The sequence below is a fragment of the Chiloscyllium plagiosum genome, chromosome 17, assembly GCF_004010195.1.
Source record: "Chiloscyllium plagiosum isolate BGI_BamShark_2017 chromosome 17, ASM401019v2, whole genome shotgun sequence".
Lineage (NCBI taxonomy): Eukaryota > Metazoa > Chordata > Chondrichthyes > Orectolobiformes > Hemiscylliidae > Chiloscyllium > Chiloscyllium plagiosum.
This window is the reverse complement of record NC_057726.1, coordinates 8,371,782-8,389,819: the sequence shown is the minus strand read 5'-3', so window position 1 is coordinate 8,389,819 and position 18,038 is coordinate 8,371,782. Positions and strand designations below refer to the sequence as shown.

Genomic DNA, 18,038 nt, shown 5'->3' with positions numbered 1-18,038 from the left:
GCTGGCAGGAGGGACTAGATTGGGTTGGGATATCTGGTCGGCATGGACGGGTTGGACCGAAGGGTTTGTTTCCATGCTGTACATCTCTATGACTCTATAAATCATGACCAATTTTTTTTTAATGAAAACTCCCAAACAGAGTGGGTGGCACAGTGGCTCAGTCGTTAGTACTATTGCCTCACAGCACCAGGAACCTGGATTTAATTCCCGCCTCAGGCAACTGTCTGTGTGGAGTTTGTACATTCTCCCCATATCTGTGTGGGTTTCCTCCGGGTGCTCCGGTTTCCTCCCACAGTTCAAAGATGTGCAGATTAGGTGAATTGGCCATGCTAAATTGCCCATAATGTTAGGTGGATTAGTCAGGGGTAAATAAAGGGGGTGGGTTTCTCTTCGGAGGGTCGGTGTGGACTTGTTGGGCCGAACGGCCTATTTCCACACTGTAGGTATCTAAACAAGAGTGACATACAACATTTGATTACACTGTTACTTCCCCCAGTGAAATAACTCTCAAGATCAAAGACAGAATATCACGGTATATCTGAATGTTCAAAAGGCATTTGATAAGTTACTGCACTATGCTACTTAAGAGGCTAACATGTTGGAAGTCTTTTATTCAAACGGACAGTAGATTGGCTAATGATTAGAACACAAAGTTGCGATAAGGGTGTTTTTAGGAAGGCAACTTATAGCTTGTGGAATGCTGAATGATTTAGTGCTGGGGCCACTATTATTTCCAACATCTATTTATGAGTTGGATGAGGGAGGTGAACGTACTGTAGCGAAGTTTGCAGATAACACAGAAATGGTTAGGGTCATACAAAGAGTCAACAAAGGGGTAAAGACAGGTTATGTGAGTGGACAGAAACTTGGCAGATATAACATAATGCGGAAAAGTGTGCGATTTTGTAGTTTGCTGGGAAGAATAGGCCAAGTTGAATATTACAGGAGGACTTCAGAGAGCTACAGATCCTCAGAACTTGGGAGTCCCAGTGTATAAATTACAGGAAACTCATATCCAGGCCTGCTGGTAATAGAGAAGGCAAATGAAATCTTGGCATTAATTTCAAGGGGAATGGAGCATGAAGGTAGGGAATTGCTGTTAAAACTATACAAGGAAGCAGTTAAACTAAACTTGGAGTTTTATGGCAAGTTTTGGACCCCTTATCTGAGGAAATAATCGAAGGATGTATTGGCTTTGGAGGCAATCCACAGAGGTTTCACTCGGCTGATTTCACTTAGAGAAAGATTTTCTTATGGGTGGAAGCTGAATAGGTTAGACCTGCACTCACTGGAGTTTAGAAGATGCCGAGAGGTTGTGTCCCCTTGTGGGATATTCTCGAACCAGAGGATATAATGACAGAGTAAAGGGTTATCCATTTAAGACAGAAATGAGATGGATTTTTTTAAATCTCAGATGTCAGTTAATCTTTGGAATTCTTTACTGCAGAAGGCTGTCAATGCTGGGTTGTTAAGTATATTCAAGACTGGCAAGGGACGTGCTGGTCTAATGGTATTATGCTGGGCTGTTAATCCAGAGATCCAACTGATATCCTGGGGACTTGAGTTCAGATTCATGACCACAGCAAGTGGTGGAATTTGAATTTAACAAATATCAGGAATTAAGAGTCTACTGACGAAAGTTCAGTGCAAGCATAAAATCAACAGCCCTGCACAATCTTTATGAAATAACCATTGTCTATTTGTGAATCAAAAGTGAAATATTCTTTGGGTTTGCAGCCTCAGAGAGACACACACAGGGTTAATGATATAGTGAACACTACAGTAGACAACGCTAGCAGAGGAGGATGGCTCCTCTTTGTGGGAAACTAATATGAGAGAACATAATTTAAAAATAAGAGATTTCCCTTTTAAGACAGAAATGAGGAGATTTATTTTCTTTCAGGGGGTCATTATGGTATAATATTCCTTTCCTGTGAGGGTAATGGAAGGTGGGTCTTTAAATTTATTCATGGCTTAGTTGGATGGAGTTTCGATCGATCAGGGAGTCAAGGATTGTCGGGAACAGACAGGAAAGTGGAGCCTCAACCGTAACCCGATCAACTATTATCTTATTAAGTGGTGGGATAGGCTCAGAGGACCAAATGGCTTCTTCCTGCTGCTGAGATCCATGTTCCTATGATCATATTCATGGAGTCATACAACACTGAGGACAACCATGCAGTCCAAAACCCCTGTGCCAGTTCTTTGTTACAGCTACCCAATTGGTCCCATGACCTTGCTCCTTCACCATTGGTTTTATTCTTTGACTTGTCGAATTGTCTTTTTGAATGAGACAGGAGAGGAAAGAAAGAGATACTTGTAGAATTAAGTCGAGAGAAGATTAGAGCAGAAAGTGGGCAAGAAGTGAAGTGAGAAGAAGAGAGAAAGGCAGGAGAGGGAGCGGGGGGAGATGTGAGCAGAAAGGGGAGAGGTGAAGAGAAACAGAGAAGTAAGCAAGATAACAGGAATAAAGGAGAGTAAAAAGGGAGAGATGAAGATGAGAGAATTAGAGAGTAGGTAGTGAAAAGAGGATGACAGCATGAGAAGAAAGAAAGGAGAGAAAAGAAGTTAAAAATCACACAACACCAGGTTATAGTCCGATATGTTTATGTAGAACATTAGCTTTTGGAGCGTCATTCCTTCATCTGGTGCTTCATCAGCCAACCATCTGATGAAGGAGCGGCGCTCTGAAAGCTAGTGCTTCCAAATAAACCTCCTGGACTATAACCTGGTGTTTTGTGATTTTTAACTTTGTCCACCCCAGTCCAACCACTGGCTCCTCCACATCAGAGAAAAGAAGATGTGAGAAAAAGTGGAAAAGTTGTGACGGGAGAAAAGACAGGGAAAGGACAACAGAGGTGTGGAAAGTAGAAGATGTACGTGAAAAAAGCAGAGGAGTTTGACATAGGGCAGCACGTTTTGTAGGAATCTATGGAATAAATGTCAACTTCACAAAGGTCAGTTTCTTGAACTTCCCTTTGTTACAGCGTCCTGATACTAGTGGCGCCCACAAAAATACACTAATACTATAAGGGAAAACATAGAAATAAAACAAAAGGATGTTCATATTTCGTGGCAATCAGATTTTGTTATGTATTGAAAACCTTTCGGCTACAGTAGCTGGGGAGCACATTTTATTGTAACGTCAAGATTAGCTGTGTGCAGCATTATGGCAATTGTGTGTTATTCCAAGAAAATACTGCATTGAAAGAGTGCAAGGTCACCAAAGCATATTTGAGGCTCTAAAATATTTAATTAAGCAACAATGGAATCCTGCCCAGAAAGCAGAAGGAACAGCTCAGTGAAACACAGATCAAACATTAGGCCAAGGTTTCACCTCAATTCCATTGTAGTAATACCAGGATTTGTTCATCATTCCAGATCATGACCTTAGGATTGAATTAGCAGTTATTAACCCACGTTGGGAGGATTTTAAAATTCAACAAGAGAGAAAAGAATGATAAAGAAAAAGAAAATGGAATATGAGAGCAAATTAGCAAGGGACATAAAATAATTGTAAAAGTTTCGACAGGTGTATGAAAAGGAAGAGACTAGCAAAAGTAATCTTAGATCCTCTTATAGGCAGAGAAAGAAAATAATTATAATTGGAATACAGAAATAGTAGAAACATTAAATCTGTATCCTGGAGTAAAATATAACCAGTTTGATAATTGTGTGAACCAGGGGTGCAAGTGTAAATGTGACACTTAGAGATATTATTACTAGCCAAGAACCAGTGTTAAAGGAAATAATGTTAAGATTATTTGACTCATAACATGGCAGAGGTCCACTTACTAAAAGTTACATGTATTCCTATGCCCCTTTCCTCTGCAGCAAAAAGAACATGTCCAGGCAATGTATCCCTATGAATCAAGCAGAACCATGTGGGACTACAGATCCTTGTTCATTTGCCAAAGCAATGCCTTGACTCACCACAGCTCATTTCCCAACAAATCAGCACCCTTTTCCCATGTAATGTAATTTGTTCCTCCTTCCTTTGAAATTTGGCATTCTTGCACATGTCCTGATGAGTGCAAGTTCAAAAACCTTTGACAGCAAGCCTCACATTTTCAGCAACACAGCTTTGGTGAGACTACCTTTGTATACAGTTTTGGTCTCTATTTGAAAAAAAACGATATAATTCTGTTAAAAGCAGCTCAGAGAATGTTCGCTTGACTCATTCCTGGATTGAGAGTATTATGCGATGACAGAGGGTCGAACTAGATGGGTCTGTATCCATTGGAGGTTAGAAGGACAATAGGTGAGCTTATTGAGACTTAGAAGAACACAGAACAAGGAACAAGAGTCAGTTTCTCAGCTCTTAGAGTTTACTCTACAATTCAGTAAGATCATGGCTGATCTGATTTTAACCTCAATTCTACATTTCTGCACATTCCTGATAATCTTTCATCCCCTTGGTAATCAAAAAGAAATCTATCTCTGCCTTAAAAATGTTTAAAGAATCTGCCTCCACTATGTTTTGAGGAAGGGAATGCTGAAGAAGCCAAAGAGTTAAAAAAAAACTCTTTGTGTCTGTTTTAAATTGATGACCACTTATTTTTATTGATTGACCCCTAGCTCTAAATTCATCCACAAGAGGAGACATCCTTTCCACATCCACTCAGTCAAGTCCCTTTGAGATCTCATGTGTTTTAAATTAAGTCACACCAGAGGACACAGACTTAGCCTGTCCAGTGTTTCCTCATTAGGCAATCCACTCATTCCAGATATTAGTCTAGTAAACCTTCCATGAACTGTTTCCAACACATTAATGTCCTTCCATAAGTACAGTAACCAGTACAGCAGAGAGCACTCCAGATGTGGTCTCAGCAATGCCCCTATGTAACTGAACCATAACCTCCCTAGTCTTGCATTCAATTTCCCTCACAATAAACATAAGAATCTATGCGCTTTCTTCATTACTTGATGTACATGCAGACTAGCCTTTTGTCCTTTGTGCATTAGGACACCCAGATCCCTCTGCACCTCAAAACTCTTTCACCATTCAGATCATATGCCTTTTTTTATTGTCTGTCAAAGTGTGCGGCACGGTGGTACAGTGGTTAGCACTGCTGCCTCACAGCGCCAGAGACCCGGGTTCAATTCCCGCCTCAGGTGACCGACTGTGTGGAGTTTGCACATTCTCCCCATGTCTGCGTGGGTTTCCTCCGGGTGCTCCGGTTTCCTCCCACAGTCCAAAGATGGGCAGGTAGGTGAATTGGCCATGCTAAATTGCCCGTAGTGCTAGGTAAGGGGTAAATGTAGGGATATGGGTGGGTTGCGCTTCGGCGGGACGGTGTGGACTTGTTGGGCCGAAGAGCCTGTTTCCACATTGTAATGTAATCTAAAAGTGACCAATTTCATGCTTTCCCACATTATATTCCATTTACCAATCTTTACTGACTCATTTTAGCTATAGATATTCCTTTGTCGGAACCTTATGTCCTCTATACAATGCACTTTCTCAGCTATCTTTGTCTCAACATGGCTTTCATATCTATGGTCCCCTCATCCAAATCATTTCTGTAAATTGCATTGAGTTGAGGCCGCTGCACTGACCCTTGCGGCACACCAGTTGTGATATACTGCCAGCCTGGAAAAGACCCATTTATTCTGCTTCCTGTTAGCCAGGAAATTGTCTATCCATGCTAACATGTTACTGTCAACACCATGACTTCATATGTTACTTCTTCAAAGAATGCTAACAAATTAGTTAAACATTATCTTCCTTTGACTAAACCATGTTTGCTCTGCTTCTTTATCTTGAACTTATCCAAGTGCCCTGTTACAACATCTTTAAAATAGCTTCTGACATTTTCCCTGTGACAGATGTTAAACTATCTGGCCTGTGATTTGCCTTCTATCACCATCCCTTTTGGAATAAATGATTGACATTTGCTATTTTCCAAGCTAAAAGAACCTTCCCCAAATCTAATGAGATTCTTAGAGAACTTGACATGGGCAATGCAGAAAAGACATTTCCCCTGTCGGAAAGACGAGAATATGGAGTTTAGGAACAAGGGATTATCCATTTCTGACAGAGTGAAGAGAATTTCTTTTACTCTGGAAAAGTTGTGGATCTTTGGAATTCTCTCCTCAGACTGCAGTACAGGCAGGGTTGTTATATGTTTTTTAAGGGAGGGGTAGATAGATTATTGACGAATAAGGTCCTCAAAGATATTCAAGGGTCTGCAAGGATGTACAGTTGAGCCCAACTCTTATGGAAAGGTGGAACATGACCTACCTGCACTCTTGATTCATAAGATAATGCGTATTTCTAATATCCTTTGAAAGGGTCTGGACATGGAGTCAATAAAAGAAAGAGACCACCAATCTTTAGAAAACATCAACAGGGTGTTGCTTAAGATCACTCATCAAAGTTTATTCTCCCAAAGTTTACTCACAAACATGCAACCATATTTCTTTTTTTTTTGTCACATCCGTGGATTGGCTATATCTCAGTTCGGTGAGAGAAAATGATGACTATAGATGCTGAGGGAGTCAGCATCAAAAAGTGTGGCGCTGGAAGAGCGCAGCAGCTCAGGCAGTGTCCCAGGAGCAGGAGAATCGACATTTCGGGCATGACCCCTTCACCAGGATGCTGCCTAATCTGCTGTACTTTTCCAGCACCACATTATATGGATTATTTCAGCAAGTGTCAGGCTACCAGAATATGTCGATAAAAACAATGACTGCAGATGCTGGAAACCAGATTCCGGATTAGAGTGGTGCTGGAAAAGCACAGCAGTTCATGCAGCATCCGAGGAGCAGGAAAATCGACGTTTCGGGCAAAAGCCCGAATATTCCTGATGAAAGGCTTTTGCCCGAAACATCGATTTTCCTGCTCCGCGGATGCTGCATGAACTGCTGTGCTTTTCCAGCACCACTCTAATCCAGTACCAGAATACGTCACCAACCATTGAAGAAATAGCACATCGTAGAATTTACGAGAGTAAATGCAAAATTTAGATTTAAATTCTACTGATTGGAGAATGCAATGCTATTTCAACTGATGTATAAGTTTTAGCTTGACAGCTTGAACTCTATGTTCAAACACAGTTCCAAAACAAAGAGTCATTGGATCGCTCCAATCAATCATTTTTTAAATCAGCAATGATGTGGTCTGTGAATGTTCCTGACTATTTATCTGAACAAATTGTATTTATTTTAGGATAAAGGAATTACCTGCTGCATGTCTCTACATGACTAGCTAATAATTGCTGCTTGTGTAAATAATTTCCTTCCCTCTTTAAACATTGGGGGCACAATTATCACAAATGTCTTCCTGAATTTACTGATTGATTCTAGATACAGCAGCAAATCATAGAATCCCTACAGTGTGGAAACAGACCATTTGGCCCAACAAGCCCACACCAACCCTCCAAAGAGTATCCCACCCAGATCCATTCCTCTCCCCTATTACTCTACATTTCCCTTGACTAATGCACCTGACCTAGATATCCCTGAACACATTGAACAATTTAGCATGGCCAATTCACCTAACCCATGCATCTTTGGATAGTGGGAAGAAACCAGAGCACGTGGAGGAAACCCAAGCAGACTCCACATAGGGAGAACATGCAAACTCCACACAGATAGTCACCCAAGACAGGGATTGAACCTGGGTCCCTGGCACTGTGAGGCAGCAGTGCTAACCACTGAGCCATCATGCTGCAAAGACCCATTCCCAGCTAGGGAATCTCAACTAAGTCACCTTAGGTTTAGGACTCTATCTTGATGTCCATTACTGAGGCAAGAGAAAAGAAATCAGCAAAGGTTTTGCTCCTGAAGACTGCCCAGTGATGCTTGTTGGAAATATCATTTTTCACTATTTCATGGAATGTTAGTATTGTTGACAAGGCCATTGTTTATTTACCCATTGCTAATTACCCTTGTAGGAGGCTTATAATACAATAGATAGTGTCCCCCCTGAAGCAGAAGCTCTAGCATCAATCCAAGACTTAATGTCCATGGAAGATATGCTTGTAATGGTTGACATCAAGCAAACCTTTTGAACATGTAGGCTATGTTTCCCCCTTTCAATAAGAATTGGGCGCATCTGATTGGGAACTACACATTCTTGCATTCCTTTGAATGTCTTTGAGGACCTTATTAATCATTCTTTTATCTACCCCCTCCTGTAAAAATATGTTACAACCCTGCCAGTACTGCAGTCTGGGAAGAGAATTCCAAAGATTCACAATATTTACCGAGGAAAGGACATTCTCCTTATCTCTATCACAAATGGATAATCCCTTCCTTTTAAACTGTGTCTCCACATTCTGGTCTTTCTCACAATAGTCAAAGCTATGAATGGAAGATATTCTTGGCCAACAGATGATGGAAAGTGAGTGGAGTCTTTGCCATCACTACCAATAGCTCAAGACTGCAATATGCATCAAACGTGTATGTAACCACAGCAACTCAGATGTTCAGAGTGAACTGCATCACCTCATCACAGAACATGTTGATGGTGGCAGTAGTGAGCCACCTTCTTGTACTAGTGCTGACCATGTGACATAGGTACATTCACAATGCTATTAGGGAGGAAGTTGCTGGATTTTGATAGAAATGAAGGAATGGCGACAAATTTATGAGTTCAGATAGTATGTGACAGGCAGGGGATGGAAGGCAGTGATGTTCTCATGCATCTGATGGCCCATGGTCTTTTGGATAATTGAGGTTTAGAAGGTTTCTCTTGGTGAGTGTTGTAGCTTGTAAATGATGTACTCCACTGCCACCTTGAGCCTGTGGAATAGGGAATAGAGGTTTAAGGTAATCAAATGAGAGACAATCCAACTGGCTACTTTGTTTTTTTTGACACTCCTGTTTTTTTTTCTCTTTTATTTCTCTGTCTCTTTTTTTTTCTTTTTTTCCCCCAGCACCCATGAACTGGCTACTTTGTCCCAGATGGTTATAAGTTTCTGACTGGATCTCTACTAATTCATGTAAATGGAGTGTAATCAATCACATTACTGGCTGCTGCCTTATAAATGTTGGTCCAGCACTGGGGACGCAGGTGATGAGCTACTCACCACAGAATATCCAACCTGCTCTTATAGTCGCAGTATTTATGTGGCTAGTCCAACTTAGCTTGATCAGTGGTAACTCCAGAATGGTGATGGTTGAGGATTTGGTTGCTGGATATCAGTGTTTGGGTTCTCTCTTTTGGACAAGAGAGTAGATTTGAATGACACAAATGTGACTTGTCATTTGTCAGCTTAAGCTTGGTGTTGTCCCAGTCTTGTTTCGTGTGCTATTTTTTGAAGAGCTGCCAACTAAAACAAACATTTTGTTCATTTACTTCCTTCTCATTTTTGAGGGAAGTTCTGTGATGAAGTAGCTGTTGATGTTAGCACCCAGGACAATATCTTAGGGATCCCGTGCAATGACATCCCGAGATTGAGATGATTGGCTTCCCCTAACAACCATAATCATTTTTCTTTGCAATAGATATGTCTCCTGCTATATGTAGGTTGCTGCAAAACATTACACTTGGTTGTGATAATATCTTGAGTCAAATCACCTCCTCATGTTTAGTGGCAGGGCAAGTACAGGAAGACTGGCTTGATACAAATGGAGACCAGTGTTAATGGAACTGTACTATCAACGGGGATGAGGGTGGCATTATGAAGGGTGGAGGGGTCATTGAAAAGAGTTGGAACACTGGTGGAATCTATAGAATTAGTAAACAATGTGAGGATGGTGTCACCATTTACAGCAATTGGAACTATTTTAATTTCAAAGCACAAACAACAAAGCAGGCTTAACAGGAATGTTAAGAGACTTAATCAAGTAAATATATTTCCAGCCGACATTGAAATTGTGATAAGACTTGGTATACAATATGGTTATCTTTCTCTCCTCGTGGAAACACTCTTCAAAATAACCTTGTAGATCACCTGCCCTGATATCCCCTTACTTGGAACTGAAGCAATTTTTGCTAGTCTGATCATTCTCCTTTGAAGCACTTTGGGAGGCTTTTGAATGTTACAAATGTTTTAGATATGAAAAGCATTGATGAAGGTGAGTTTAAAATGGGGAAGGAACAGCCGAAGCAGCTCAGGTGTTTAGGGAGCACCAATCTTTTCAAAACCAAACTCAAGTGAGATGGCATCTAGTACATCCTTGAGCACCTCCTTGTGGCAGGGAGGAAGTAGAGCTGGAGTGAAAGTCAAGGCTTGGTACTAACTTGACATTATTTATTGGGGATTGGAACTCATCTGGGGTTTGAGGGTCAGGTCAGACAGCTGAAGAGAGGATCATAGAATAATATGGCAAGAAGCCATTTGGTGCCATTTCTTCAGAAGAGCTATCCAATTGATCTACGTCTGCTGCTTTTCCCTCAAAGTTCTGCAAACCTCTCTTTTTTAACAGTGCCATGAAATGCAAGAGGACAGTGGGGGTGGGAGTTCTTGGCTTATCATCTCACTCTCTAAAAAAGGGAGAAACAACATGAATTTGTCCCACACATAGCAAGGTAATCTACACAACAAGATGCCATGGAAGGCCAAACTTGGTTTTCTGAAAGCTGCAGCAGACAGTGAGGGAGAGGGAGTACAACAGAAGTGGCTGAGTGAGATGCTATGTCGTGTGTGTGTGTGTGTGTGTGTGCGCGCGCGCGTGTGTTTGCGTGTGTGTGTGTGTGTGTATGTGTGTGTGACAATTGCAATCTTATTCATTGGAGGATATTGAGCACAGTTTGCCTTTGGAGAAAAGGCACTAAGCCATATCAGATTGTGCAGATGGAAGCTGTATGGCTGGCTGCTCAACCGAAACTTTATATACCGTAAATCTGTTCCACAGGTTTCTCTTTTAAAATAACCTGCATTCCTTCAATGTAGAATAAGAAAAAAGTCCTTACATTCAGGTTACAAAGTACGGAATTTCTGTGATGGATGATACTTACTTTGTGTAAACTTGGGTGGGTTGTCATTAACGTCAGTCAATGTGACTGTTACAGTTGTTGTTCCAGAGAGACCTCCCATGTGGCCTCCCATATCCTTTGCTTGTATCACCACCAGATATTCCTCTCGTGCTTCCCGATCCATGTTCGGAAGGGCAGTCCTTATAATTCCTAGTGCAAAAAATGAGATAGTGTTTAAAAGAAGAAGAACATAAATTGTGCATGGGAAAAAAAGCATGAAAGGTTAAAGCCATTTTTACAATTCAATAGACGAAACCTATTTTTATTAAAATCTTTTTTCTGTGAAAATGTATTTTTGGAATTGGAATATGGATTCACTCATGTGCATTGTCATTCAAGTGAGAGTGCCAGGGGAAATTTAATCTACCACTATTGCTGTCTAGTCTTCTAAAACCATGGCACTCAGGGGATCTTTAATATGCTCAGGGTTGAATTCTCCTGATCCTGATTTTTATTGTCCTTTCCTTAAGGACACAACTCCTTTGGAAAACAATTCAATAATTGAAGAGCCAGCAATTCTCTTTATCCTCCTCTTACCTTGTATGTGTTTAATTGTATTAGCAGCCAAGTCCATCTGCAGTTAAGTTAATTGTATATCTATCGGACAGCCAATTCTCCCCTCACTCCTAATGACTCAGACTTCCAGGCTGTAGCAATGGAAGACCCTTTTACTGTTGATTGCACACAGTTCAATTTGTAATGAATTTCAGCCCCATGTCAGCTCAAGTTTCAAATGTGATTCAGAAAGGTCAGACAGCAAGGTGAACACAGGATACAAAAGGGATCCTTTTGGTATAGTGGGAGTTAAGGCAATGGAGTAAAGCAAAAATCCATGCTGGGCATCCAGTAGAATGCACAAATTTGCTTATGGAATGAGCTGCCAGAGGAATTGGGGAAGGCTGGTACAATTGCAACATTTAAAAAGGCATCTGGATGGGTCTAAGAATAGGAAGAGTTTAAAGAGATATGGGCCAAATGCTGGCAAATGGGACTAGGTCAGATTAAGATGTCTGATTGGTGCAGACGGGTCTGTTTCTGTGCTGTATGACTATAAAACTTATTTCTAAGTGTTGTTGATCAAGATATCAAAGTTCAAGTTGACGCTGACAGAGGGCAAAACTTTGCGAGCTCTCTACAGCAGATCTTATTCCAACATTTCTTATAATCATTCTTTGTATGTGGTGCCTGTACTGCATGCAAAACAAAACTTTTCACTATACTTAGGTACACGGGACAATAATAAATCAAGTCAAATCAAATCATTTCGAGTCGGATAAGGAACAGTGGGAGACCTCCTCATCTCTGGATCAGAAAGTTGTGGGTTCAACTCCTATTCCATAGATTTGAGTTTAGAATTTTATCTCGCACTGTCACAGCAGAACTTTCTTTATTCACTCACAGGATAGCTGGGTCATCCCATTACTGCCCATCCCTAGTTGCCCTTAAGAAGGTGGTGGCCAGATGCTTTCTTGAACTATTGCTCAAGGTGCTGTAGATAGACCCGCAATGCTGTTAGGAAGGGATGTTGACCCAGCATTTGGTCATATGGAAGGGGAATCGCAGTGTTGGAGAGGCTGCCTCTCAATGACACATTAAACTAAGAACATGGCTGCCTTCTGAGAAGGATATGAAATATTCCATGACACTATCTTGAAGAAGAGCAGAGGATGGATTTGCAGAGTCCTTACCAATATTCACCCTTCAATCAGCATCAGCACAAAGTGTTCCTTCACAAAGTTCTAACCTACTCAGATCATGGCATTTTATTTACCTTGGGCGCCTTGAGATGTCACAGATCTTTCCATTCATGTCTACTTTTCAATCATCCATTCAGCAAAATGAAATCTGCTGACAAGATCTTGACAAGCACAAACTGGCTGCTGTGTTTCTTAAATCACAACTGCAACTGCACTTCAGAAAAAGTAATTCATTGTCTGCAAAGTGCTTTGGGATCACTCGAAGTTATAAAGAATGTGCAATATAAATAAATCAATGATTTCTAAAAGAAAGCTGTTTAACAATAAAATTGGATTTTCCTCTCAGTTTCTGATGGCTGCAAATCTGGCTGGTGTCCAATTCACTTGGGGCCATTTTCCACATATCAAAGGGAGAAAAAAAACAGCAAAAAAAAAGTATCTCATTCACAAGTTTCAATGGTTTTGTCATCTGGCTCGTCATCCCATAATAATATCTACATGGATAGTGTTGGTCGGGAGAGGGGTAGGATGAGCATCATTGTAAGGTCCCCCTGCCATTCTCACTAATAAACTATCTGAATCATAACTGTGAACCAAGAAATCAAGATGTGGAGGTGCCATTGTTGGACTGGGGTGTACAAAGTTAAAAATCTCAAAATACCAGGTTATATTCCAACAAGTTTATTTGGAAGCACTAGCTTTTGGAGCACTGCTCCCCCAGCAGGCTCATGATCCTGCTCCACAGCTACCTGATGAAGGAGCAGCACTCCAGCAGATAGTGCTTCCAAATAAAACTGTTGGACAATAACCTGGAGTTGTGTGATTTTTAACTTTGTCGAAGAAATCAAGGGCACGCTTTGGGTTCCTTTCAAAACAGATGGATTATAGCCATCATATTCACTTCAATAAATTACATAACATGATAATGCTTCCCCACATATTAGGCACATTTTTATCACAAAGTCATTGGGGATGCAACATGAAGAAGACCATCGGTTATCAGCCATCCTTCATTGCCCCATGGTCTGCTGTAACCCCTCTGGCACCCCAGGATCTTGGGAGCATGTTAGACCCTCAGTTTGACATGTCATCTGAAAGGCATTATCTTCACACTGGCACCTTGAAGTTTCAGTCTAGGTTTTCATGTGTCAGACTATTGAACCTACAATCTTATTTCGCAGAGTTGAGAGTGGTATATCTCTAAATGACGGCATCAAATACAAGATACATAGGCACTGGGGTCCCACATCCAATATCTTGCTGTTCTCTTTAGGCAACAAATTGCCCCAAGGTCTATGGGATTTGGGATCCTTCTCAATCATTTCTCTCTTTTCATGGTCTGTCCAAGAGAATAAAGTTTTGTAGCTTCAGTGAGTACAACTTGTCATTAAGCGTGTGGCTCTGCCTCAGAATGTACTGTCCAGAAACCCAGGGCTTTCTTCTTTTGGGTGTGTGATGTTTCTGTATGGCAGGGATAAAAGACTAGAGCCACAGAGACACAGCAGAAGATAATGATGAGCATCCCACAAGCTCATTAGTGAAACCTTTCATAAGCAGGACCATCAACATTAACATCAGGTTAATGAACCTGAACGTTAGCATCAGTGCTGACTGACTTGTGATAGTCTGGTTTCCCATAATGATCAAGCTGACTGCAAAAGCAATGGAATGAAGGACAGATTGGTTACTGGGGTGTGGATGTCCTTTGTGAACCACCCTCTGGATTGTTTAATTGCTCCTGTATTGCTTTTCTATCAGTGCACTTTGAGTAATTACTCCACACTATATTATCAAAAGAAGTTAAAGGGTGACTTTGGGTACACTATTAATAAAGCATCAAGAGTCTCCTCCTCAGAACCAAATTCAAGAAGAAGCTGTCCTTTCAGGTGACAATGTCTGAAGAATTGATACACCTTAAGGGTTAAATTATTGTAGAAGTATATTAAGCAAAGTAGATTATGGTACATATGTTTGGTACTGTCTTGCTTCAAAGGTGATTCTATTTAATTTAAGCAATTTATTTCTTCTGGGATTAGAACGCAAATCTTGACCTCTTCTGAAGTTTCTTGGCAATGGAATTATGCAACTCAGAGGATTTTTGATGATACCAAATTGTACATCTATTAGTGAGAATGAGCTAGTAATTCATTCAGTGCTATCACATAACAGGTTCCCATTTGTCGAGTTATTTTTTTGCACGGTTTTTTTGCAGTGCATCTACAAAATGGTTTATTTATAACGATTTATAATGGAGTGAACAAGATGCAACAGATTCTTATTATAATGATGCGGGCAGAAGTACGAGTTGATAGTGCAGCTGCTAGACTGAGTGGATTGACTGAATCATTCATACTGTGAGTTCCCCGATCCACAATGCAACCTATGCTTGGTTAACTGATCTCAGCTGGATGAACTTAAAGGAAACTCATGCAGTAGAAAGCAACAAGGGCTTCTGTGGTGCAGTGACAGTGTCCCCATCTCTGAGGCAGAAAGCCTAGGTTCAAGTCCCACCTCATCCAGTGCTGTGCATTAACATCTCTGGGCTGGTGCTGAGAGGTATATGTTCCCAAACTCAACCATTCACTAATGATTGCACAATGATCGGCACCATTCTCAACACTTTAAGTACTGAATTATAGGCAATTCCGCTATAATGCAATAGTTGTATTTCTCTCTGACCACTCGCTATAGCAAATTGCACTGGACAAAATCTCTATACACTTTCAGTAGCAAGTTCGCATTATCCAAACCGCGTCCACAATTCGTCAGTTGAGTTATAGACAATTTGTGTTAATGAAATGCACATTATACCAGCACAACCTGTAGTCTATGTTCAAATGCAACAAGATTGGGCAATATCCAGGCTTGGATTGACAAGTGGCAAGAAATATTCACGCTAAATAAACACCAGGCAATGATCGCCTCTAACAAGAGACAATTGAATCTTTGTCCCTTTGATTGGCACCCTACTCACCATCCTCAACATTCACTCCCTTCACACCAGTGTCCAGTGGCAGCAATGTGTGTCATCCACAAGGTGTACCAGAACAACTCACCAAGGCTCTTTCCCAACACACAACCACTTCTATCTAGAAGGACAAGGGTAGAAGGTACATGAGAACACCACCCTGTGCAAGTTCCCTTCCAAAGCCACTTACATTCTGACTTGGAAATCTATCACCATTCCTTCTCTCTTGCTGGGTCCAAATTGTGGAATTCCCTCCCTCAGAACATTGTGGGTCAACTGACAGTATGGACTGCAGCAGTTCAAGAAGATAGCTCATCAGCACCACCTTCTTCAAGGCAACTGGGAATGGGCAAAAAATACTGGACAACCAGTGATGCCCACACTCCATGAGTAAATTTAAAAAAAACATCATTCTGTGAAAACACCCAGTGTTTTATTTTTGTAAATAGTCAGTAGGCTATTCTACCTGGAGGAAATTAGGTTCAAGAGAGTAAAGCTAAAAGGCAATACACTAGTAAAACTTTGAACTACCAATTCTCTGATCCATAGTTCCCTCCATGCCTGGTTCTGAGCTGAGGAAGGTGATTGGTGAACTTTGACTGAAGTGACAGCAGGAATGGATCTTAGAAATAGTACCTTTCAGGGTAACTAGTTCAATAACATTCAATTTATACACAGACATATTACTTGAAGAAGTTACTAAACAACGACAGGCAACTTTAAAAATTCCTGATGAAGGGCTTTTGCCTGAAATGTCGATTTCCCTGCTCCTCAGATGCTGTCTGGCCTGCTCTGCTTTTTCAGCACCACTCTAATCTAAACTCTGTTTCCAGCATCTGCAGTCCTCACTTTTGCCCACCTTTAAAAAGCCACCATTGTCTTAACAGGCAATAGAGCTGCTCTTTCAATAGAGTTGCACATATACAGCCCTTCAATAGAACAATGCTAGCTTAGTTGGTTAGATGGTCAGTTTGCAATATAAAATTAAAAAAAAAACAGCATGTGTTCAATTCCCACCCCAGGTAAGGTTACTATGAAGGGTTCTCCTTCTCAACCTTTGCTCTTTGCCTGAGGTGTGATGACCCTCAGGTTAAATCACCCACCATTTTATCTCTCTTATAAGAGCACAGGACTACAGCTACTCTGTGCAGAACAACACTGCCCTCAGATGTAGCAAGCATATGCACTAATTTAGCAGAAAACAGTTCACATAATGTAATACAGTTGGCGTGTTTTATTGACTGAGTTAAGCCTCGTTTGTTTTATTTTCATTTTTCTCTTTGGCTCATGAGCCGAGAGTTCATCAGCAGAATCTTTCCTGATTTTTTTCTTTGCCATGAAGTCACAACTGAAGTAGATCAAACCAACGGAACGAGAATTGCCTCCTTGACCCATTTAACTCCCGTTAGTGATTATGCCTACGCTCTGACAACTTTCATCTCTGTTCCTGCCTGAAGGAGCTGAAGACACTTCTTTCTCTCCCCCCACCCCGACAATCACAACAATCTTTCACCACACCCATTGTTGAGTTTTACCATTCATCCCCTTGCTGCAAATCTTGGCCGACTGGAAACTCACTTGCAAATGTGAAAATAATTTCACAAGGTAACGGGTCGGGAATGGGTGAAGTCAAGTCCCAAATCGCTCACATGGGTGGGCAGGACAGCAGTAGGATTTTGGCTGGCAGATCGGACCAGAAGGAATAAGCCAATCCTTTTTAAAAAGTCTGAGACTTATTGGAATTTCCCAAAGAGCCTTTTGATTTGTGACAGAGAGAGAAAAGGAGAGAGAGAGAGAGATACAGTTGTGGTCAGAATCTTTTGGTATGTAAGGAGTCTATACAAGCTAGCGTGTTGATGTTGGTTTGTTGGAAAAGTTGTTTGATTCATCCCACTTCTCCGCTTTCGACCCATAGTTTTGTATTTTTTTCACATCTCTGTGCATCTATCCACTTAGAGTCGAAGAGTCAGCGAGATGTACAGCACAGAAACAGACCCTTTGGTCCAACTCGTACATGCCGACCAGATATCCCACCCCAATTTAGTCCCACCTGCCAGCACCTGGCCAATATCCCTCCAAACCCTTCCTATTCATATACCCATCCAGATGCCTTTTAAATGTTGCAATCATACTAGTCTCCACCAATTCCTCTGGTAGCTCATTCCATACGTGGACCACCCTCTGTATGAAAAAATGACCCCTTAGGTCTCTTTTATATCTTTTTCCTCTCACCTTAAGCCTATGCCCTGTAGTTCTGGCCTCCCCAGCCGTAGGGAAAAGCCTTTTTCTATTTATGCTATCCATGCCCCCCATGATTTTATAAACCTCTATAAAGTCACCCCTCAGCCTCCGAAGCTTCTGGGAAAACAGCCCCAGCCTATTCAATCTCTCCCTATAACTCAAATCTTCCAACCCTGTCAACATCCTTGTAAATCTTTTCTGAACC

At 41.2% G+C, this 18,038-nt stretch overlaps 1 protein-coding gene across 1 annotated transcript in view; it reads right to left on the bottom strand.

Annotated features, from left to right (window-relative positions):
* Positions 1-18,038, bottom strand: part of LOC122558714 (cadherin-8-like) — a 309,702-nt gene that overhangs the window by 92,422 nt on the left and 199,242 nt on the right. The window contains exon 5 of the mRNA XM_043707506.1: positions 10,910-11,077. Within this exon, the coding sequence (XP_043563441.1) occupies positions 10,910-11,077 (168 nt within the window). The remainder of the gene's footprint in view (positions 1-10,909; positions 11,078-18,038) is intronic.